We start from the raw sequence: 24418 nt of genomic DNA, 5'->3' as shown, positions 1-24418 counted from the left end.
AAACCTTAGGAATCCCTTCCATGTTCCCTTTAAAGTAGAAAACAGGTGAGGATTAAAATATGAAAACAGTTATCTCCTTACAGAAAAAAATTGAAAGCAGTCCTAGAGGATAATCTCTGGTCTCTGGATTCCAAAACTGCTTTCTGTCACAGGTGGGCTGCCTTAGTTACTTTTTTGTTGCTCAAACTATCCAACACCCAAGCTAAGGGAGGAAAGTAGCTCACAGTGTGTAGAGGTTTAAGCCCATAGTTGGCTGGCCCAAAGCAAGGTAGCATGGCAGAGGGGAGTCACAGAAGATAAACAGTTCATAGTGTGAGTGGCAGAAGGCAGCAAAACAGCCAAGCAGGAGCAGCAGGAAACAAACCAGGCTTTATATTACATCCAGGCTAACCATTCATTTATTGATTCTACATAAACCAAGGGTGGGCACCCTTAATGCTAGCATCACACCCTTAATCCTAGGCTCACATTCTTAATCCCACTCTCAGGCACCCTCCATCCAGCCACCTCTGAAAAACGCTCCATCAATGACCACGGGAGGCTGGGGGAGGGCATCAAGCTATAAATTTAAATAGTACACTCGTGAAAGCATCTTTCCTTCTCTGGACAGCAGTAGCTCCATCAATTAACAGCTGCAAATTGATCTATGGTGTCCTTCCTGATGTGTTGTACATAGTAAAACTTAGGGCCCAGGCACCACAGCTGGCTCTCCAAGCAGTTCAGCACCGCCTCTGCGTGGTTTAGAGTGCTAGCTGGCCACGTGGCCCTGCAGCTACACCTAAGGATGGGCCAGCCAGGGTGCCAAGGGGCTCTGTAGTCCCTTCAGTCTCCTCTAACTCCCTGCCCCACTTCCCTCCGTCTATCTCTGGATAAACTTCTAGACCGCGGCCAGGGAGCAGTAGAAAATCCAAGGTGGCCTGAGAAATAGTAGTGCCCGCAAAACCGAAACTAAACTCCAGCGATCAAGCAAGTCCCAGCCGGGCTGAACCGGCCCCTTGAACAGTCAACGTAGCCACGCTGCTACCCGCCCAGCGTAAGGGCGCGAGGGTAGAGCCTCAGCGTGAGGTTCCGCGCCCTTCTCCGCCCCCTGCAATACCACGCCCGCACTTATTTGCATTTAAAGAAAACTGCACCAAGGAAAATAGTGGGCGGACCGGAGCATGTCTATCCACAGTAGCGATTGGACAGCACTCCCGCCAATCAGGGCACAGAGGCCCCACCCTGTGTCCAAGGAGTCCTAGGGAGGAGGGTATGGGGCAGCTGCCCAGAACCTGGGGAAGGGAATCTGTACAGGAGATGACTGTGGAGCTCGAGCGGCGGCGGTGGCAGTGGCGGCAGCGGCAGCAGCAGCAAGAGCAGCGGTTTCGGCGCTCTCACCCGCAGCAGCCCCGACGCTACCTGGGGCTAGAGTGGCACAGCAAACAATAAATAACCGGGTAGGGAGCCGAACCGAGCCGGGTAAGCCTAACAGAAGCCTCTGCCTGCTGGCTGTCGGGTGAATTCCCGCGTGCTTCGTTTAGGTCGCCTGGTGGAGGGCACTGAGGGCAGGGCCGGTCAGAGTCTGGGTCTCTCGCCTGTCTCCACTGGAACCGGCTATGCAGACTGTCCAGTGAAGGGCCGAGCCGCTGTGAATTCTCTTGGGGCGGGCGACTACAGCTGGGGGTGGGGTGGGGAGGAAGAACAGGCCAGCAGGCTAACCTGGCTCTTACCTCGGGCACTTGGAGGAAGAGATGGGCCTTCATGTGCTGCTGCTAGGTCCGGGGAAGGGCTTCGCCAATCAGCACCCCAAGCAGTGCATTTGTAGGCCTGGAGCGCCGAAGCTTTGTTGTAGCACGTTTGCTGGAACAGCTGTGTTATGCGGGGGCTACTCACCCCCGCGGCCTTGCTGCGGCCCCTCCCTCTTTCCTCTTTGCTGTGCCTATCCTGCATCTCTTTGCAAATGAAGCTAGGGAGCTAGCTTGGTCCTGATGACTACTGGCTTAGGCAGAGATTAGAATATCCACACTGTCTCCGCCCCAGTGGACCTCAGTTGGGCCCTTGGGCCACCAGCTTTCCTTTGGAACCTTGGCCCTGTGGCCCCAAGTCTCATCTTCTCCTGGGCCTCTAAGGCGCATCTGGTGCCAGCCCCAGCTGGCAGGCGGGCTCATAACAGGGTTCTTGTTCCTTGGGTTAGAGGTGCATTGCCACTTTGTTGTATCCCCCCTCCGGTCTTCTTGCCTCTTTTCCCCTTGGAGGGCACTGGCCGAGTTTTTTCTCTCCAGCCTCCTGTTTAAAAATAACTGTAGCCTCGATGTTGGGGGGAGGGTGGATTTCTGTGCCAGAGGGGTAGAGGGACAGTCATTGTAGTAAGGAATTCAATGTGTTTGTGATAGAGCTAGCAAAGAAACTAAACTCTATAATTTCACAGTTAGTTAAAAATCTCCATTCTTTTGGGCCGCAGTCATTGCCTGCTACAGACACCTCTGAAACTGGTGACCACCTGAACACTGTACTTGACTTGATATTCACAGTAGCAAAGAGTTAAGCCAGCCAGATGATGCACACCCAGGTCTTCCCGGGTGGCAGCAGCTGGGTTACCCATATAGCTGTCCTTCATCTGGCTAAGTTTGCCTTGCCATGGACTGCTGCTTAAGGCAAGCTTTGTCCTGCATACAAACACCTCTATCTGCAGGGCTGCTTCCTGCAGAAGGGGCATGGGCAGGGCAGAGGGCACTGTGCTGTTGGATACTCTTCCCACTCCTTAGAATTCTAACAGAGCTCCCTTTCCCAGTGCAGTGCAGCTCCCCTCTTTGGACCCCACCCACTGCACCTCACCTTGTAGCACCTCTAGCAATGGGCTCTAGGTCTTCCTGTGAAACAGGAGACAGGACATGACCATGACCAAAAGGCTTTGCAAGCTGTTCCCAGACCTTTGCTGAACATATGAGAATAGAGAGCCCAGCAAGCCGCAAGGCCCAGAAAAACCTGGACACCTTTGAGGTGAGATAATGAGAGGCAGTAAATCTCTTCTCTGGGAAGGTCTGGCTTGTGACTTTTTCTGACATCATCCAGGACTATAGATACCACACTACAAACAGTCACTTCCTCCTACAGCCACCAGACCCCAAGAAAAACCTCTACTTGCAGCTTAGTATTTCCAGCTCAAGGCTAGGCCTGTCTGTCCTTAGCTTTTGCCTCAGTCCAACAGCCATCTACTGTATCTGGTTTGTGGAACTCTCTTTCCCATACCCACACTTGCTCATTGTATACCTCTTCCCTCTCAGGCCTCAATTCTCACAGAACATTTCCCTTGGTCCCTTTCCTGCCTTCCTTTTGCTACCTATGATGACTTTTTCTGCAGGGCTGCTTGTGTTTCCTGGGCCTTTTCAGGCTTACATTATATCTCCCTGCTACAGTTAATGGCTGAGTTCTATCAGAAACTCTTAAAGGAGTAAACTAAACTTGGACCTCAACCACAACTCTCTCAAAGTCTAGTACTACAGAGTAGTTAATGAATAGTCCAGAAGTACTTAGTGTCTTTACATGACTTTCAAGGCTTTCACTTTAAGGTTGTGACTGCTGAGATCCCAGACATCAAATACCATGGGATACTGATTGTTGAGCTTAGAGGCAAACTGGATGGAGAGAAATTAAAGATCCGTATATGCTGGCAGAATCACCCTTGGAAGCTTCCAGAAATTAGAAGGGTTTAGTATTAACAAAATTAAGAATGAGAGGGGATGGCTGGCAGAGAGGGTTGAGTGAAGTTACTGAGTCCCTGCTGGTTGAGATGGCATTGCTTAGAGTTAAAGAAGAGGTTGGGCCTCAATGATGGGGGTTCCTAATCCTGAACACCAGGCTGTGGAATGGCAATCTAATCTTTTTTTTTTTTTTAATTTTATTTAAGGAGAAAAAAAAAGCGGAAAAAGGGTACAAGTTATACAGATTTACAGAAAAAAATAAACAGTAGGAAATCACTAGATAATGGATTACATATTGTCATCTTAGAAATAATTGTTCAAGTCACAAAATTAAAGCTTGTAAAGTGGACATTCCAACAATGATACTGCAAACAGTTCTGTTCAATGATCCAATAAAACTCAGTGATATCATTTTCTATCTTATACCCTTAAATATACATGCAGTTACATCATTTAGAGCACTTTCTTTTCCTCTCTTTTGTACAATGACAATTACACATTTTGGGTTTTGTTACTCCACAGTTCTTATTACTTTTTTGGAAGGGAGTAGAACCAAATGTGACATAACAGAACAGAGTCAATCAAATCAAAAGGGTGGACATAATAGATAATATAAAAGCATAATACAAGGTGATCAATAATGGGTACGATAATGCCTCATGCTATCTCTAATAGAATTGCCTATATCATCAGTTATAATAAAATTGAACAAAACAGTAAAGAACAAAACCGACAAAACCAAAACATTGGAGACGTTGTAGGTCTTCAAAAGTAGATAAAAGTCATCGAGAATGGGCGTCATAATGAGTCTCACTATCTTCACAGCTGTTGCCTAAACTTTCGAACCTGGTACTATAAAGCAAAACAGAATAGGGGGACATCAGTCAAAAACAAGATGGTGAGAGTAATACAGGGCTTTAAATCAAGATAATGGAAAGTTAAAGTGGGTTACTATAATATATCCTGCTATTTTTTTATTTTTCCCTTAATTAAAAGGATAAAAATAAAAAAGTAAATAATGGAGTGGAGATTGATCAAAACATAACCATTTAAGCAGAATAGTGTTTCACCACAAGATAATCCTGACATAAAAGTAGTTACCATATTGTCTCTTTCCTTGAAATCCTTGAGTACAACTTCGTATACTGTAGCATTAAATATATCAAAACAATGTAAAACCATTTAAGAGAATGACAGCATTACAGGGTATTTAGAATCAACTAACAGAAAATGAACAATGGTTTCTGTATAATCTCCTTGTCTTTAAAAGTTTTTGCTTATACTATCATACATAATAAAATCCAATAAGATACAACCTGTTTAGACCAATGGAGACAGAAGAACAAAAGCTTGATGAGACTTCAAAACAAGATGATACTAAATCAGTATTACCTATTAAGACATCATTTGCTCCAAAATAGCTGTTCCTATCATCCAATCTTCTCTGCCTCATTTCTGTTGAGCTCTTTTTCTGTCATTAGTTGTCAGTTTGTCTTCTTCATTTTGTTCTCTGCTCCATTCATTGTGGCCTCCCCGCTACTATTTCTGGATTTTTTGTATTTTTCTTTTTTTAGAATATCCTGTAATACTCTCTGTAAAGTTGAATTGGTGGTTGCAAATTCCCCCAGTTCCTCTTTATCCTGGAAGCACCTTGTTTTTCCATCAATTTCCAGGGACAGTTGTGCAGAATATCTCAATCTTGGCTGGAGATTAATATCTTTCAAAGCTTGAATTATTTCCCCCCAAGCTCTTCGTGATTTGATGGTTTGTGCAGAAAAATCTGCTGTAATTCTGATGGGTGTTCCCTTGTGAGTGGTCTGTTTCTTGTCTCTGACAGCTTTTAATATTCTGTTCTTGTATTGAATTTCTGGAATTTTTATTATTATAGGCTTGGGTGTTGCTCTGTTTGGGTTGTAGGTGGCTGGGGTCCTGTATGCTTCATACATCTGAGTATCTTTACCTTTTGCTAAATTAGGAAAATTCTCCTGGATTGTTTCTGTGAGTAGCTTTTGTAGTTCATTTGTTTGTGTCCCTACTTCTTCTTTTATGTTCTTAATTCTTAAGTTATGTATCCTCTTATCATTTTCTTGTCTTTGTATTATTGCTGTTTGTTTCTTTGTTACTTTTAAGAAGTTTTTCATTTCATTCTCCCATATTACAAATCTGCCCTCCAGTTCAGATAGTCTGTCCTTAGTTTCTTTCAAGCTGTTATGCCAGTTTTTGATAGAGTTTTTAGTTTCCTGGTAGTCCCTTTGAACCTGCTTCACGTATTCTATGCTTTCTCTATTTTCTCCATCAAACAATTCTCCCCTCTTTTTTTGTTCTTCCATTCCACCATCCATTTTTTTCTTGGGTGGTGCTTAGCATTTCTCTAACTATTCTGCTTACTTCTAGCTTCAGGTCATTAATAACTTCATTCCTGAACTGATCTATGAGGCTCTCTAGATGACGGTTTATGTCTATTGGTGCAGTGTCCCCTATTACCTGTTTCTCAGGAATAGGGGCCGAGGAGCCTTTCTTGTTGCTGCCTCTTCCCATATTCTTTGTTCTTTATATATGCAAGCTTGTATAGGAGGCCCAGCTTCCCTCCCTGTCAGCCACAGCCTGATCGAATTGCACCGGCTAGGTGTTCCCGCCCACCGCAGCACACCAGGAAATTCCAGACCAGGCAGCCTACAGGGTGCCCGCCCCTCCAGGTCACCCTCAGGCTCTGGGATCTGGGTTGTGCTAGCCTATTGGGTCTCTGCCAGCAGAGTCACGTAGGCTAGGCACTTCTCACCAATCCCGCTTGAGAGGGGGATACATGGCTGGAGTCGCTGCAGTGCCCTGCTCCCGCAAGTCTGCCAAGTCCCAGAATGCTCCGCTGGAGTCAAACTGTGGTAGAGGTTCAGTTTCTCTCACTCACCTCACCACAAGTCAGTGCACAGCTCTCCGCCCGTCCTGCAGAGCTTCTGTGCGTCTCTCTCCTTGCCGAGCCGATGTAGATGCATCTGCCGTGCGGCGGGAAACCCAAATCATGGCTTCCAATGGCGCGGGCTCCAGCCTCCACACTGAGGCCCCTCTGTTCCTGTTCTAGCACCAGGGCTGCATTCCAAGTTGGTTTCTCTCAGCCCAGTTCGTTCCTGGGTCAGCAGAGCATATCTCCACCTGCTTATGTCTCCTTACTCCGCACCATTCCTGAATTCTGAGCCGAGTCTTTCAGAGAGCCTCCATAGCTGCTGTTATCTGTCCGCCATGTTCTCCCGGAAGTGGAATGGCAATCTAATCTTGCTGGGGGAAAGAATATTGATGATTGGAGAACTAGGGGATTTTTGGTGTATAAATATGTCATGATAAAAATGAAGTTTTTCAAAGGGTTTTAGAATTGGATCTTTGAAAGTTACTGAAAACATGCTGCTAGTCATAGGTAGGAGTCCATCTGCAGACTTGAGGGCAGGCCATCTCCAGAGAGAAGTTTCACAATTTAGCCTTTCTTTTGGCCTTGTGGAGGAAAAGGAGGGGGAAACGTAACACCTAAATACCCATTGGAGTTGAGAAGTGTCCCTTCAGACCTCCGCTGAACCCCCTCCTCTCAGCTACACAGGCTTTTGGGAAGCACCAGTTCAAACCACTGTGTTTACCAATGGGAATCTTAGCCCTGGAAGGCAACAGGGGCTTGCTTAAGGTCCCAAAACTATTTAAGGAGAAGTTACTACTTCTTGTGTAGTGGCTTTCATTGTCTCCAGCTGCCTTCACTCAATACAGATTTTAGTACCTCCCTACTTTCTCGTACTTCCTCCTTTCTGTAAGACTGAAGGCAGGCTGAATTAATTTGGGGGCTGCATCTGAGGATCCCCCTACCCTTTTTGTATATTCTTTTGTCTCTTGCTCTTAGGCGGAAGCCTGTTGGGGCTGATAATTTCAGAAGGAAGGAATATAGTTGGAAGAAAGAAGTTAGCAATCTAATGATTCTTTCCTAGTATAATAGAGGTGTTAAAAATTCCTCAAGAACTGTTACATTTATATTCTTGGAATGTGTGTGTGGTAGAAACAGCCCCACTCCACTGATCTAGGGAAATAAGGGAATGAGAAAAATAGAAAGTGCGGCATATCATAGGCTTGCTTGTAGAACTGAAAAGGGTTCCATTTCCTTACTTAATAGATAGGCTACTGAAGCTAGAAGGAGGGAGTGTGTACTATTACTACATCAATTTCCCTTCCTGCAAAGTATAAAGAAAATAATAAAAGATGAATAGGAGGGGACAAGATGATGGATCTCTTGCAAAAGGAAAGTGGTCCAAGGGAAAATATACAAGGGGCAAAGAAAAGAAGGAGTAGAAATAAGTAGAATATGCTCTGCCTAGGAACCTAATAATCTCAACTAATGTAGACTTATATGCCATAATATGAGCTGTGATTAATAATGTCAACAAGAATAAAAACAGGATAAGGGAATTAGCAGAGGGTGGGAAAGGGAAAGTGAAAGGGATTAAAAATAAAAAAAGAAACAAGCTGTGATATGTACCTGTAACCATTCCCTAAGAGAAAAAAGCTGTGGTATGTTCATGTAACCACTCCCCAAGATGATTCTAAACTGCAAGAACTGCAAACATGTACTAATAAAATAAAAAATAATTTAAATTAACCAAATTCCTGCCTCCAATCCTGTTTAGGCAGATAAACTAGGTAACAAAAGCTAAACTCCCAGAGGAGATATTTCATATTCTTCCTTTTACATTTACTTCTGGGTCCCACATATCACTGCCAGTCAGGAAATTTTTACTCTGAGCTAATCTGATCCTCTAATGCTACAGTTCATCTGTGTGCGTGCATGTGTGTGTATGTGTTGAGGGGGTGGAGTTAATAACAGCTGGCTACCAGTACTCTTTTTATCAATTCATTGGTGATTTCACAGGAATTAAACCTAAACTCTACCTACCAACTTCCCTTTTTGAAATTAAATAATCACATAATCTTTTACTTCCTCCACTTGATCTTATTTTTCAAACCTGTGATTGTGTAAGTACCAGGAAGACAGGGAAGTCAGAACCACTGCAAGATGCAGGTGTCAACTCAATGAGGCTATGTTGCATCTCCAGCTCCCCTTGGGATGAGGAGAATATATGGACAATAGAGAAATTAGCCTGAGGGGACTTGGGCTCAGGGCCAGGCATGTTGGTGGTATAGGGACCTTTTCAACTTTTTGTTCTGTATTTCTTGTTACAGAGCTTTAATTGCTTTTATCTCCTACAGATTTCTTACCCCTATTGGGCTTTCAAGCAGATTCTAATCCTTCTTCCTTAGCCAGCACTCCTGAGCGCTCCCTTCCCATCTGCTCAGCCTTCTCTGCTGGAGGCTACAGCTCTTATAAAGAAACAGAGCTAGGCCATGCAAGTTCTAGGCCTAAATCTCTCTGGATATTTGGAAATACTTGTAGGCCAGGCCCAGAACATTTTGCAAGAGTAAAATGTTGAAGGTTGTGTGTTAATAGTACACTTCTGTTTTATGGGGTTGGCACTGGGCTTAACCAACTAGAGATACAGGCCAGCAAGGCATTGGACCCCCAAAGTCAGCTCATTAGTCCCTATAATGCCTCCTGACTCAGCAGCAAAATTGGGCACAGTGCCACTATTCCCCTTGCCTCTCAGGGCAGTGTGGGGCAAGTGAATCTTCCGGTCTAGTCTTCTATTTCTAAATGGTAAAACTGAGGTTCCGAATATGGAAAAGAATTCCCCAAGGATACACATAAGTCCACAGCACCTGGCCTCCAATTTGAAGATCTCTTGCTCAAAGCACATTCTCCATATCCCACCCCCAAACCTATTTACTTCCTTGTCCTCCCACACAGAGTATAATGAGAAGGGACTGGCTACATAGAAAAGTCAGGGGTCTGTATTATTCTCTTGACCGAACTGCTCCTCTACATACTTTTATGAATATTCTGTCACTTCTGAATCTCTGAGATTGCCTCCTGTTTTTCATCTAAGGGAGGAGTTGGGGAGGGAGTGGAGTCTTTTTCTGATTTCACCTTTGCCAGGCTGGTTGCTACATATTCTTCTGTAAGCCAAGTTGGGAGATTGAGAGGGGAGTAGCAAGTAGGTGGCTACCAAAGGCCCTGTCATTTAGGAGAAATACGACCTTAGCAACCTAAAAAGAAAGCTGGCATATCAAGAACACTTACCATAGCTAGGGTTATAGTTCAGTGGTAGAATGCTTTTCTGGCACGTGCAAGGCCCTTTGTTCCATCTCTAGTACCAAAAAGAAAAAGAAAAAAGTAGAAGGAAATTAATCAGGTAAGCTCATTTCTAAGTAGAGATTATGTCTAGATGACTAATCTACAGTGAAGTGACCTCTGAATTTGTGACTGAGGTCTGAGGTTAGGAAAGTGAGACTGAAAATCCTGCAAGAAGCACGTAGAGAACAAGCTCTGAAGGTCAGGCAAAGGGATTTGACCCTGTGTTGGGAACCGGGCCATCTGATAGATAGTGGGGAGCCCAACTATGTCACTTAAGCCCCCCTCCTGAGTCCTAAGGTCATTGTGACCTTGCTTCAGGAAAGAGAAGAGGTACATAGAAGGACACATGTTTCAGCTATGGCCGGAATGCTAATAACCCAGCACTCCTGCCACCAAATAGCATCTGCTAAGAATAGTTGTCAAAACACAGGCATTTAGGTTTAAAGAAAATCTGGCTCCTAATTAATTTAATGCTTATCCTATACCATTTTGTAAAGTTGCTGTTCCATGAAATGTGTGCTGCATCTCTTGTTGCATTTTCTGCTAGCCAATAAAAGCCCTCCAAACTTGGAGTTAGCTATGCCAGTCCACTAGAGAAAAGCTCTTCCCAGTATGCCTTATGTCCTGAAATTTACTTCTTTGTCTTTGTTTATTCCCTGTCATTCCCTCTACAGGTATCCAAGGGTCCAATGAGCCTTTGGTAACCCTGACTGTGTAAGCAATGTGGAATACTTTGGTAAGTAAAGGACTGATGCAGTGAAATCAAGGTTGCAGGAAAATTGTGACATTAGAGTATGGAGGCAGGGGGCAGGATTTCAGCATTCAGGTGAAGAGGGACTATGAAATTTGTGTCTTCTTTAGAGGATCTATGGTAGTGGCTAAGAAACAAGATCACTGCAGGAAGCTGCATCCCAAAGGCCATTTGCTAAAAATCTACTCATGCCTAGTTATCAGTTTGCCTTCACATTGATCATATTTAATCATTATGACCCTGGATGGTAGCATTCTCTTTATTTTACAAGTAAGACATTTAAGTCTCAAAAAGATTAGGCCACTTTCTCAAACCAAACGCCTTGTAAGGATTTAGTCTACAAACTCCAGCTGAATTATATAATACAGTTGAATAAGCACCATTTGAGCTGGTATGTGCTACTAATACATATAGTGATTATAAGATGGAGGTTCTATTTGGGAAAAATAAAAGGATATATTGAGGCCTTTCACATTGAAGGAACAGGGGAGAGAAAAACTCAGTTTGATTTTGTTATACATCTGGAGTTAGTGAACTGTCTCCTGGAGAAGAGGTGCCCCTCAGCAGCAAGATTACAAATCAGGGAAGTGGTCATTGCAAGGACACCTAAGAGGGGTTCTGTCAGGAGTCTCCACAGATTTACCAAAGTATGTCAAGCCAGGGAGCCCTTTTTTCCATCCATAAACAGTTTTTAAAATAGGCTTCTGCTATGGAATTTAGAAACATTCTGTAAAATATCAGAGATCATTCTCTTTAATTCAAAGTCTGCATCTTTTGTCCATAAGGTAGGTTTTTATTTGAATCTTTTTTGGGCCCATCAAACTTATCACCTAAGAAAGTGGACAGCACAGGAACATGTTCCACAGTAGTTATGATGTTGTTTCTGATGAGAACAGCCTAGGTTGAAAGCTCCTCTAGATTCCAAGTCAGTAGGCTTTTTGAAATGTTCTGACTAGAACCAAAACAGTAGCAACTGGTGAATACTGGAAATGCTACAGAGAAGGCTAGAAAAGGTAGAATGAAAAGGGAAGATGAGATGATGGCTCTTGCATGTGAGAGGAGAACTTTCCCAGTCCTTGTGGCTCAGCCTTCCTCTTTTAATTGAGATCCAGGCAGTACAATAGAGTGGAATGAAATTGGGACTAAAGAGGCCTGGGAATTAGTGTGCTTCTGTCACCATTCGACTGTGCCATCTTTTCCAAGCCTAGACACATTTTCCTTCTGGGCAACAATGAGTAACCATCCCCTCCAGGCTTGATAAGTTGGTGGGAAAGACAAATAATGGGTGAGGATTTGTAAACTGGTAGGTCCTCAAAAGAGGTTGTTGGGGGAATATCTGTCAATTTGCGTTTCCTTTTCTGTTGATACTTTTAGCCAGGTTTGAAATTTTGTACTTTCTGGCCTAGGCTAGATAACTTGATTAAGATTTCGAGATGGTCCAGAGTTGTTAGCCAGTATCCAACTCTTAGGAGTCTCTGAACATTAAAATTTGATTAAAAGAGCAGAAAAAGCCTCCTGTAGCATGACTACACAGTCACTCTCATTTACCATTTAGAAACTGAGAACCAAATATTAATAAAAGTTGTTGCAGTGTTTGAAATTCTACTATGTTGTGTGTTTATTTGATACTTTTTATATATACTGGTTCTGATGTTTACAATAGCTTTAAGAAGTAGGAACTCTCGTAGCCTCATTTATAATCAAGGAAACTTAAGTGTAAGCATGTGAAGTAACATTCTGACTGTCCCCTCGGTAGACAGAGCTGATTCCAGTACAAAACTGGCCCACTCTCTGTGAGGAGTGGACTTGCCATTTTCCCTGTTCCTTCCCTTACCCTCACTTTCTTAGTATACAGAAGGGAATGGACCCAGAGTGACTTTATTTCCAGAAAGACTAGTATAGTCTTCGAAAACTGAAATTGATCAAGATCATGCCTTTAGAGCTACTGCATAAATATACACTCTTTCTTTCCTTAATTCAGCCTCCCCTGAATTGACTAAGCTGGCTATAGGATGCTAGACAGGTAGCAGTATGTGCAGAACTCAGGCTGCAGTTGTTTACTCATCCCCAAGAAGGGCCTCTAGCTGAGATCTCTGGTTTGATCACATGGGAGAAAGAGGCTGTGCTCTTGTACCAACCTTTTGTTGATCTCAGAATGGCCTGAGACTAGCCCTGAGAGCTGATGTGGCCTTAGCGTTATCTGCTACAGCCTTCTTCCTTTCTATGATAGTAACAGCTGGACTAGTTTGGAAGAATTACCTTACCCACTAACCTACCTGAAACTTAGTCACACTGATTAAAAAACCTGAGGGTTGAGGGGCCCTGCACTTGGTAGGACACTTCTTGGCAGAAACTCTGCAGGAAGTTAGCTTCATCCCAAGGAAGCTGCAGATTCTGCCCCTTACTGTCCCTTTTGCTTTCTGCCTCAGTTGTCTCTCCTGGTGAATTCTTATGGTCCTGAGTGAAGGCATCATAGCCTATTGAGGAAGGACTGCTTTGGGCCTAGTATATTAGCAAGAAGTACAGATAGGCCTGGAATGGACACAGCTAGATGGGAGACTGGCAGGTATGGCAGGTTTTTATTTCTGTACTTTCCAGTGTCTTGAGGCACATGGCAGAGACACTATGAGTGGCTGAAAGAGGAGCATACCTTTTGAGGACAAAGCAAAGAGAGATGGTAAGAGATAACATGGTTTCAAGGCTGATGACACTGGGTCTACTTAGCAGAAGGGCCTGAAATAGAGGAAAGGAATATCCATTCCAGGAACACAATCTGCCTAGTTCATCTACTCTCACCACACACAGATGGCTTTTAAAACTGCTCTTTGCAGATAATTTTATATAAATACACACTTTAAAAAAATAAAATCCTTTTACATCTGGCTCTCTGTCACTGTGGGCCAAGGCAACCAACCTGCTCTTCATTTTCAAACAGCTGCACGAAAAGTCTTTTATATAGACTTTCTAAGAAATTGGGTTCTAACTTAGGAGATAATAGTAACAACAGTAATGCTGATCTTTCTTATTTGCACTGTATTTACAGACTGCTTTTTGATCAGTTATATCATTACTCCTCACTCATTTAAAGGACCACTGCATTTGGACTGGGAAGGTAGAGAGATAAGTAGAGGAACTTTTGTGATCTCAAAATAGCTCACAATCTCAGTGGATGACTTTGACCTGTTTGGAGTGCCCTGGTACATAGGTAGCTGGCATGACTTAGACTCCCTGTAGACTGTGACTCTTTTTGCAACACTGCAGTTGCCTGTGTCAGGAAAAAAGATAACTTAGCAAATAGGAGGACAACTAGTGGTAGCTTCACCTCTACCCTTACATATCCCGAGATCAAGGGCAAGAAAAGGCCCAAAGGGATTCCCGTCTAGCTAAAGTATCGTGGTTTTTAGAAGTCACCCTGGTTTATTTGGGATCATGCTAACAAGTACTATATAATGAATTATGTCCCAACACTCAATTTAAGAGATAACAGCAGCTACTCTTACATATTGTGGCTTTAGACTATTTCATATAGGACTCTCTCCCTTTTAGAATAGGAGCTCCTTAAAAGCAGTGGGTGGGTCTCCCTTCTTTCTCTGCTCTGTAGCACTGAGCTCAGTGCATATAACTTGTTACACATGCTTTTTCCTCATCCCTGAAATTAATGACAGAATTGTTATTATGGTGTTGGAGATAGGGTGGCAATGATGGAGTTGTACTGTGAAGTTTTATTCCTCTTTGCGGAATTCATGAAACAAATCTCTCCTGAAGATTTAACAAGTGGCAGGCATTGAGCTAAGTGCTGCAGGCAGATCAAGCAAAGAGACCTCCAGCCCTTGCTTTTAAAAGGAGCTCCTAGTCTAAAAGAGTCTTATATGTAATACTCTAAAGGTCACTGGAGTTTTGCAAGATGGTAGCTACAGTCACTGTAAGACACTAGGCAGGGTGGGGATAGGGAGACTGTGGTGGCGATGGAAGGATAGGGAGATATGTTGGGATAGATGGTTGCTAGCTCGTTTTGTTTGATTTCTGTTGATCCTTGGGTTTTTGGAGAATTCGTCACCTAGACCAAAAGGAATGGCTTGCCTCTGGTTTACTTGTTAATAGCTATGAAGAGCCTGTCTCCCAGACCAGAAATGTGAATCATAATGGAGTTAATCCTTTGAGGAGTTCCTTTCCTAGAAAGGGAGCTAGATGAGGGCCAAAATAATTAAAGAGAAAAAATCTGCCTGTTGGTTCTAAAGTGGAGTGAAGAATGGTTCCATTTGCCAAAGGTAACATTAAAGTCTCTTCTCAGGAAGATAGTCAACTAAGTCTCACCTAGTCTAACCCCTCAGATAGCTCATATGAGGGGGAGGTGTTGGTAGGCTTCGTGGATGCAGGATATTGAAGCCCAGAGAATATTTTTCTGAGGCAATTACATTGTCAAAGCTAATTCTACATTGCAACCCTGGTCTGAAAATTTGTGAGACTCCTTCTCTGGAATTCTGTAATCCCTCTTGGCAACCAATAGGAACACTGGACCTTTTGTACATCTGCAGTTGCCTCTGCTCAGTGTTCCCCTGAGCTTAGGGTATCCTAAAGGAAGTAGACTGATAAGGAAGCAGCTAGTGATAACTGTCCATTTTCAATGTAGTATTTCACTGACTTGGGGCCCAGAAGGGGCTGGCTCTGAGCCAAGCACAGAGTGGATTAAGTTTTTCTGCATTTTCTATAGTTCCACTTCAGCTTGAGATCACAGATATCTGTGAAAACAAATCCAACCTTAGTACTTGTTTACCAGTATCTATCTCTTTATCTTTGTCTCTCTCATCTCCTCCAGACTGCACTGTGATGCTTCCTGACTGATGATATTATTATACCACCTGGAAGCCTGAGGCTGCATTACCACCTGAACATACCTGAGTTTACCCCTTCACCATGGAGACTCAAAAGAATGAAGCTGCTCAAGCCAAGGGAGTGGCAACTTCTGGGGATAACCAGGACCAGGAGTCAGAGAAAGGAGCCAAGAACAAAACAGATGAGGTAACAGAAGTACCAGTGTTAGAGCGATGCTCATCTGGCCCAGGTAGACTGAAGAAAACTGCAATGAAACTCTTTGGTGGTAAGAAGGGAATCTGTACTCTGCCTAGTTTCTTTGGAGGGGGACGAAGTAAAGGTTCTGGAAAAAGTGTCTCCAAGAAAGGTCTAAGAAAAAGCAAAACACGTGATGGACTGAGTGAAGTAGACTGTGGCTCTAAAGATGTTGTCAGTGAAGAAACTGATTTTTCTCTACCTTTCCCTGAATCACCCTCCCCATTTCCTAGCTCCCCCTGTACCCATGGGGCTTTGGAGATAGGCTACCAGCATAAAACATCTGTGACTGGAGCCACCAAAAACACTAGAGCTGACAAGGTACTCCCCATACCAAAGCCAAAGAAAGGCATAAAAGATTTTTTTAACAGTATCCGCCGTCACCGGAAGAGCAGGATTACTAGAGCTGAGCAAAGTGAGCCACAAGCCAAGTTACCTGAGCAGGACCGAGTTAGATCTCATGAACATGTGAACCCAGTCCCGCTGCTCTGCTCCAAGGAGACCTTTCAGGCCCTTACAAACAAAAATGCTAAACCCCAAGATGCGTCAGGGCCAAAAATTTCTCCAGCACAAGAGCCTTCTCCACCAGCAACTGAGAAAATAGCCCACAAAAGTCTAGAAAAATCCATAGGAATCTCTGCCTCATCACTTGTACAGCTGAATCTTGCCCCTGAAGTCTGTGTTCTAGAAGAGTCCCACAGGCAAACAGCAGAAAAGATAGTGTCAGGAGAGCTAAATCCACCCAAAGGCCCTGTAGGGGATCAGCTGAGCATCCTGTTTGGGGATGTCACATCCTTGAAAAGCTTTGACTCATTGACAGGTTGTGGTGATATTATAGCAGAACAGGACATGGACAGTATGACAGACAGTATGGCTTCTGGGGGTCAAAGGGCCAACAGAGATGGGACCAAGCGAAGTTCCTGCCTGGTTACCTACCAAGGAGGTGGGGAAGAAATGGCCTTGCCAGATGATGATGAGGAAGAGGAAGAAGAGGAGGATGAGGAAGTAGAATTAGAGGAAGAAGAAGAGGAAGTCAAAGAAGAAGATGACTTAGAATATTTGTGGGCAAGTGCTCAGATGTATCCAAGGCCCAATATTAACCTGGACTACCATTCCACCACATCCCCAGGCCACCATGGCTACAGGCTCCTTGATTCAGTTCAGTCCTACTCTGGTCTAGCCTCTGAGGAACTTTTAACTCCTCAAAGTGACCAGCAAGAGTCTTCCCCCAATAGTGATGAAGGTTATTATGACTCTACCACACCTGGATTTGAGGATGATTCAGGTGAGGCCCTGGGGCTTGTCCACAGGGATTGCTTACCCAGAGACAGTTATAGTGGAGATGCCCTATATGAGTTTTATGAACCGGATGACAGTCTTGAGAACTCTCCACCTGAAGATGACTGCCTTTATGACCTCCATGGTCATAGCTCTAAAATATTTGACCCTTTCTTGAACTTTGAACCCTTTTCTTCTTCTCGGCCTCCTGGGGCAATGGAGACAGAGGAAGAACGGCTAGTGACTATCCAGAAACAGTTGTTGTATTGGGAACTTCGTCGTGAGCAGCTTGAGGCCTGGGAGACATGTGCTCGAGAGGCTCATCCCAGGGAACCCCACAACAGAAAGGCCTATCCCAAAGAGGCTCATGGCATAGAGCGATGTGCCCAAGAGGCTCAGATTTGGGAAGTTCATGCCAGGGAGGCCCGAATCCAAGAATTCCAGGCCCCAGAAGATCATGCTGTAGCGGTTAAAGTCCAAGAAGCCCAGGCCCAGCAGGAGAAGTCTATTTTGGAGTATCAGAGGAGGCCCTTAGGCCCATCAGTGATGGGTCTGATGGCAGGGGCATCAGAAGCTTCTCAGACTTCCCACCAAGGAACCACCTCAGCTTTCCCTGCTACTGCAAACAGTGAGCCAGATTGGAGGGACTTCCGTCCTCTGGAGAAGCGTTTTGAGGGGACTTGCTCCAAGAAAGATCAAAGTACCTGTCTGATGCAGCTTTTCCAGAATAGTGCCATGTTTGAGCCAGACATGCAAGAAGCCAGTTTTGGAGGCTCTCCCAGGAGGGCATACCCTACTTATTCGCCCCCTGAGGAACCAGAAGAGGAGGTTAAGAAGGAAGGGAATGTCACTGTGAGTTTCTCACAGGCCCTAGTGGAGTTTACTAGCAATGGAAACCTTTTGTCAAGCATGTCTTGCAGCTCTGACTCTGATTCCTCCTTCACTCAAAACCTCCCTGAGCTTCCGCCCATGGTGACCTTTGACATAGCTGATGTGGAGCGGGAAGGGGAAGGGAAGTGTGAAGAGAGTCCTGAGTTTCACAATAATGAAGACCTTGCAGCCTCCTTGGAAGCTTTTGAGCTGGGCTGTTACCACAAGCATGCCTTCAACAACTACCACAGCCGATTCTGCCAAGGTCTATCCTGGGGTGTAAGCAGCCTCCCTCGATACTTGGGGCTACCTGGCACGCACCATCGACCTCCACCTGCTGCCATAGCTCTCAACAGGAGAAGCCGCTCTCTTGACACTGCAGAGACCCTGGAGCTGGAACTCTCCAATTTTCAACTGGCCCAGGGCTATCTGGACTCTGATGAGCTTCATGGCCAGCAGGAAGATTCAGATGAAGAAGATGAAGGGGAGGGAGAATGGGGCCAAGTCAGTCCCCTGTCCCTTTATACTGAATCCCCAGGGGCTTACACCTGTTCTGCCTGGGCTCCCTGTCCTCTTCCAATGAGGCCATGCCCTGCCTGGATAAACCCCAGTCAGTTGGATGGGCCTTCCATTCAGTCTCCGTGTGGGCAGAGAGCCTGTTGTGCACCTCCTGTGGTCATGTCAGTGTCAGTGCCAGACCCAGAGTCAATAGCATCTGGGGAATCTAGGCCTCAGTTAGCCCGGCCTTCACACCTACCCCTGCCTATGGGCCCTTGCTATAATCTCCAGCGACAGGCTTCCCAGAGTGTGAGAACCAGACCTCAAGATGTGTTAGTACCTGATGATGAGCCCAGTTGTCCCTCTAGTACTGGAGGATTCAGCCCCAGCCCTTTGTATCAGGCTAAACCTGTTGGCATCACTCGTGGCATCCCTCAGCTGCCTAGGGTCCACTCTGAATCCTCCCAGCTTCAACTCAGTCACTACAAGGCTTCCAGCTTTGACCTATCAAAGGAGAAGACTGAGCAAGGTGCCTCTCTTCCCCCAAGCTACTCTGCTGCTATGAGTGGAAACTTAGCCAAGTAGTCATCAACAGTTCTGGAGTAGAGGCATGGGGACTGAGCATGTGAATGGGGATTAGGAGTTGGACAGAGGGGTGGAGGTGGGGGTTGCTCTTAAACTTGAAAATCCTTTTGTCAAGGAAAACTTATGGGTTTTCATCTTTTTTCCCTCTTTCCTACTTCTGCCATTTATGGTCACATTCAGCTCAAGTACATCTGCCCAGAAATCCTACTGCTGCTGTGCTCCAGTTTTTGTTTTCAGGGTTTGTTCCTGTGACCAATGCAGGGTTTGGGATGCTATATTTTTTTTCAAGTTGCCAAGTTAGTGATTATTTATGTCATGCATCCTAGACAAGGACTAAACCCTTACTACCTTCTGTTCCCTCCCCCTAGTGACTATGAACCACTGATGAGCAGCCCACTCTGTATGTACTGCTTTTCACTTGGAGATATGGGGAGGTTGCTGTTGGCAATGTGAAGTTATGGTACAGATCCTCCCCTTCCCATTCAACCTTGGCATAACTGTCACCATTACATCAAAGGACTATAAGCTGTTCATCTCAGCTAGTCATATTTAAGATCAAGTAGCATGTGTCTAACCCATTGCTGCAGATTTTGGCATCATCACCAAATGGAGTCTTTTAACTTGACCTTCCACAGTTTGGATTGAAAACAAAAACACTACTTCCCTTAATGGAGTGACCAGTTGCAAACAAAGGATTAAAACAGTTCTATTGTGGACACTGCCATTGTCATGAACTCTGGAATGATAGAAGGTTTTTCTTGTTAATCCTGTGACTGCTTAAACTACAAGACACTTCTGAAATTTCACTTTGTCCTGTAAAAGAAGCTTTCATAATCTCATAATGTTTTAATTGAGATAAGGGAAAAAATATAATCTATATTAGGCTTGGCTGTTGGAACTGGGGATTTTGTTGAATGCAGGGGAAGGGAAAAGAGAGGTCTATTTTTCCTAGCCAGAAAGAGGAAATTTCATACTGTGGAGCTTGAGGCAGTCCAGCTTCTTATCAGGTAAAATTGTTTCTCACGCTTGTTCCCAAAATCAAAAAGTTCCTTAAGCCCTTCCTGTCTTATTTTGGATGTTATGACGAGTACCTAGACTTGTATTCCTACCACAGGATACCAATGGCATCTCAGCCGCTTTACCCAGCACTCTATAGAACTTTCACCTTTCAATTATTTAAGTCCTTAGCATCACCAAAGGACTAGTCTTCCTGAGATGGAAGACTATGTTGTGCCCTCATTCTATCAAGCTACAACATTCTGATTTGTGTGGCAGTTTCAGTCCTTTTTGAAATGAATGGCACCCTCTTTTCTGCATCCAACAGTTTTCATGTTGAACTAGGTTGGAAATAATGGTGATGAAGAGTTTGCTGTCAGAAAGTCATTGCAACATTCTAATCTTGCCAGACCTAACTCTCCTTAGTTCCCTTAAAGGAAAGTTACTTTTAAATTTCTTTATTGGAAATGGCTTAGACAATTTGTGTTATCTGGATATATTGACCTAAATTATTTTTGCCTTTTTTGCCCCTCCCTCCAGCCATCTTTATGCCTGTTAAGAGAAGTCAACAGAGCTCTTGCCATTCCTTAGATATGCCATTCCTTAACCTTGGGACAGATGCTGATTCCCTGCTGAATCAAGATGATTTTGTGGGTAAACTGCTTCTTGGCAAGATGATGTATTCATTCAAGGTCTTTGTCCTGATTCTCAGATTAGGGCTGGTCCAATCAACTTCCTTGAAAAGAGCAGACTTGTCTGGCAGGTGCTATGGCCCTGGAAGTACCACATGAGTTTTCATGATGCTGACACCACACCTCAAGGGACCCAGACCAACTCTACAGGCTGGCATTGGCCTGGAAGAAATGCATCTGATGTGGAGCAGGAGAATGGAAAGAAGGTCCCCCTCACCCCAACACAGCATTCTAAGAGAGAAGTTCCCAGATTCTAACCATTTGACCTCTTATCAAAGGTGCTGTGGAAGGATTAGGCTGAACTTGGCTTGGCTGTTCAGCAGGAAGGAAACACCAAATGCCTTTACAACAGGAGAAAACCCACCTCTTGAATCCTCTTTCAGGTCACCTTGAGCTCCTATCTGAATGTGGATTGTGCTAGCTACACAGACAGTAGCTATCACTAGCTTCAGTATTCTGCTGGAGAAGGCCCATCAGCCAATCAAGAGATGAAAAGGAAGTTTTCAGCCTTTAACTGAAGGCTGAGAACTATCAGGATCAAGAGGGCAACAAGATGTACTCCCTCTGTGGAGAGTTGCCATAACCTCAATATACTTTTCTGGGCTATAGAAGGTTACACACCACAATAGGACATGGGGCTCAGCAGCAATTCATGTTTTGGACATCATCATTGCCTCCAAGTTCCTTCACTGTCCTGGCTAGTCCAGGGATGGGATCCTTTTCACCAAAAATGGGACAGTTAGGATTCCTGGCTGTAGAAGTATGCCCTTTTGAATCTCTAGAGTTCAAAAGTTCATGACTAAATGCCAGCTGCATCTTTGAGGAGGAATACCTGGCTGGAAACATGAAGACAGTACAGAATGTCAGTGGAACAATCAACCAAATTCTAAGTATCTTAGTGTTTGATAGCTCTGATCCAGAAAATTCCCACATAAGACCAGTCCTTGAGGGACCAGTAAATGTTGATAGACAAGTCCACCTATCAGGCCTCTCCCAGGGCCAGGATAATAGCTTTTTGGTGCTTTAGAGTCTCCAAGGAAGCCCTTCTTGCTTGACTGACTGTAGCTTGAGTACCAGGCCACAAGTTTCCCTGGATAAAGGCTTCAGTAAACAGTCTCAAAGAGGAAAGTAGCTTTCTACACTCAGAAGGTTGAGTGTGTGCCCTTATTCTACTGCTGGTGGCTTTCCCAGCTGTGTTAGCATCCCACCTGCGCTTGACCCCCAGGCCCAGTTGCTAGACGGAGGCATGAGGGGTTTAGCAGTGAGGCTTCAAGTTTACCCATGTGTATGTTGCATCAAAGTAGATAGGTAGATAGATAGACAGACATATATATATATATATAGATATAGATATATATAGGTATATATAGTCAATTATCTATTTTTGCATTGGTTGCATTTTATATTCATGGAAAACAATGTTTACCAATTGTTCTTTTCTGATACATTTTTAAGTGGTGCTGTTTATAATTTTAAACAAAAGATGACTACAAGAATCACTGCTGCTTATGCAAAGGGCTGGCATCTCAAATGCCTGGTGCCCACCTCCTCATTCCTCTCTCCCTACTCCTGCTATAATGCACTCTTTGTTCCCTCTCCACTATGATAGCAACAGCAGATGTCCAAGTACTGGAGACAAATGCTAGGTACCTGAGGTATGTGGAATCAAGTAGGCAGTGTGCTGTTTAATGGCTTTATGTTTTTCCTTTGTATCCTTCCTTCATTTTGTGTACACTTTCTGAAAGTACTCATCTCTCTCTTTTTTCTTTGTGTTTCATGCTTCCATTTTGAAACCAGTATTTCCTTGTTGTACTCTTTGTCATACTGAGCTTTTCCAAAGGATCATTTTGGAGAAACATTCGCCACGCAGGAAAGAGGTTTTAAGGCACACCCCATTCCTGAAGATGCTGGGAGAGACAGATGGCAATGATGCTCCAACCATCAGGAATTAATTATATAATTAAGGAAATCCTTGATGAGACTTTCCTGGAGCTCAGATTGTAGATTGTGACACCCAGAAGAGACTTTTAGGATCTCCTTGCTGCTTTGTGGGTACTCTCTTCTTACAACTGTTACCCCTTATCTACCCTGCTCCAGCTCATATGGATGGTAGTTGGAAAAAAGTGACTTTCAAGTTAGTGGTTTATTGGCCTCATCCTCCATTTACCCATCCTATAGTGACTTGAAAGAAGAAAGTCCCTATTGATGTATATGTGTGATTGTTGGACCTATTAAGAGGTGGGGTTTTGATTATTATTGATGCTTATTTCCACTTCTGATGTATAGGGGTGGGTTGGGAGAAGAAAACATAAGTGTATATTTAGGGCACATTAAATAAACTGCCTTGGGGGATAATGGGAAGAAATTAGGAAACACAGTACATCCTCACCCTAGATGTAAGTTTTCTCTCTCCCCGTGTAGAAAGGAAAGCATGGTCCCTTGCTGCACCTGAACTTTCCTTTTCTTATCTCTGAGGCATCACAAAATAACCTGGATTTTGACCTCTCCTAGCTCTCACTGACATCTAGATATCTTGATGCACTGCCTGTATGTTATACATTATGTTTCTTTTGCTGATTACTAATAAATTTGAGTTCATGAGGGGCCTTCACTACTAAAGTGCATTCTTGTCACTTATTCCACAGCAACATGCCTGGGATCTGTAGTTGCTAGGTTTGCTTGAAAGAAAATGAAGAGACCAAGAAGGTGGGGAAAGGAGCACCCATGAGGGGAAACAAGCCGAACTGAAAAAAAGCAAAGAAGACTTCAATTCTTCCTTTAGACTAGACCTTGTATGCCAGTCAGGATATATGCCAATAAGCACTACCACACCATGTACATGTTGAGACCTGCCCCTTAAGTTCCTGTAGAACTGCCAGGGGATACCTGGCACTTCTGAAGTTTATCTGTCCTACTTCCCCACCATGCCAAAGATAGTAACCCTTGTTGGTGGCTCATTGAAAAGGATGTGCCTAGTGGGCTAGTTCAGGAATAGTAGCTTTCACTGCAGGAATAGTAGCTTTCACTGGGACTATGGTCCAGGTGGCTGCCCAAAATGCTGACCAGGTAGCTACTTGCTCCACTTGTTTGGCTGTGGGTTGGGGATTGGTATATAGCTTTTGTTCCTTATTGTATGGTATCTTATGCAGTGGGCTTCAAGGGTATAGCACTGTGGCAGCTGTCACCTTAGAGTCATGTGTTGATTTTCAGTCCTATCATAGCTTAGGCAGATGTCTTAGTTACTTTTTCTCATTGCTGAGAGAAAAAATTCTACACTCAAAAGAGAAAATACTTATTTTGGCTTACAATTTGAAGAGATTTCAGTCCATAATTATCTGGGTCCAAGGCAGTCATGGCATAGAGATACCATAAAGGAAAAATAGTTTGTGTGAGGCAAAAGGCAACAAAAGCATCCATACAGCAGGTGACAAGCAAACGCCCTCCTGTTCCTTTTATCCACCCTACCCACCCTACACTCACATCATTGATCCTACCATCACATCCTTGATCACCATATCACACACCATAGATACAACCACTTCTTAAGTCACATCTATGACTGCATGAAGCTTTGGGGGAACGTCTAGATACAAGTCATAACATTCCACCCTTGGCCCACTCAAAGACTCACATTTATTATGCAAAACGTATTTAGTTCATCTCTAGAAGTTGTTGAAATTCTAACATTTTAAGCATTGCTGTAAAGTCCAAGTCCAAAGTCTCTAAGATTCAAGATAAATCCTTACCTGTGAACCTCTGTATAAAAGATTGTTATATACTTCCAACA

The 24418-nt window shown here is 44.1% G+C and overlaps 1 protein-coding gene across 5 annotated transcripts; it reads left to right on the top strand.

The window, feature by feature from the left end:
* Window positions 1-1305: 1305 nt before the first annotated feature.
* On the top strand, window positions 1306-23250 carry Amer1 (APC membrane recruitment protein 1). Of its 5 annotated transcripts, none has more exons than XR_010046578.1 (4): window positions 1320-1458; window positions 10569-10630; window positions 15462-19950; window positions 20652-23250. XR_010046578.1 is itself a non-coding variant. In XM_063246014.1 (3 exons), exon 3 carries the CDS (start codon window positions 15560-15562, stop codon window positions 18941-18943), a length of 3384 nt encoding a protein of 1127 aa, XP_063102084.1. In that variant the 5' UTR covers window positions 1306-1436; window positions 10569-10630; window positions 15462-15559; the 3' UTR covers window positions 18944-23250. The 5 variants fall into 5 exon arrangements, 3 of the variants coding, with proteins under 3 accessions (XP_063102084.1, XP_012999974.1, XP_063102085.1); XR_010046577.1 differs by having other exon boundaries at window positions 20480-23250; XM_063246014.1 differs by having other exon boundaries at window positions 1306-1436; window positions 15462-23250.
* Window positions 23251-24418: the final 1168 nt, after the last annotated feature.

This window comes from Cavia porcellus, unplaced genomic scaffold, assembly GCF_034190915.1.
Source record: "Cavia porcellus strain 051 isolate PalLab524CR breed Dunkin Hartley unplaced genomic scaffold, mCavPor4.1 scaffold_3, whole genome shotgun sequence".
In the NCBI taxonomy this organism is placed as follows: Eukaryota; Metazoa; Chordata; class Mammalia; order Rodentia; family Caviidae; genus Cavia; species Cavia porcellus.
Note: the sequence above shows the minus strand (reverse complement) of the source record. Positions and strands in the feature narration are given on the sequence as shown.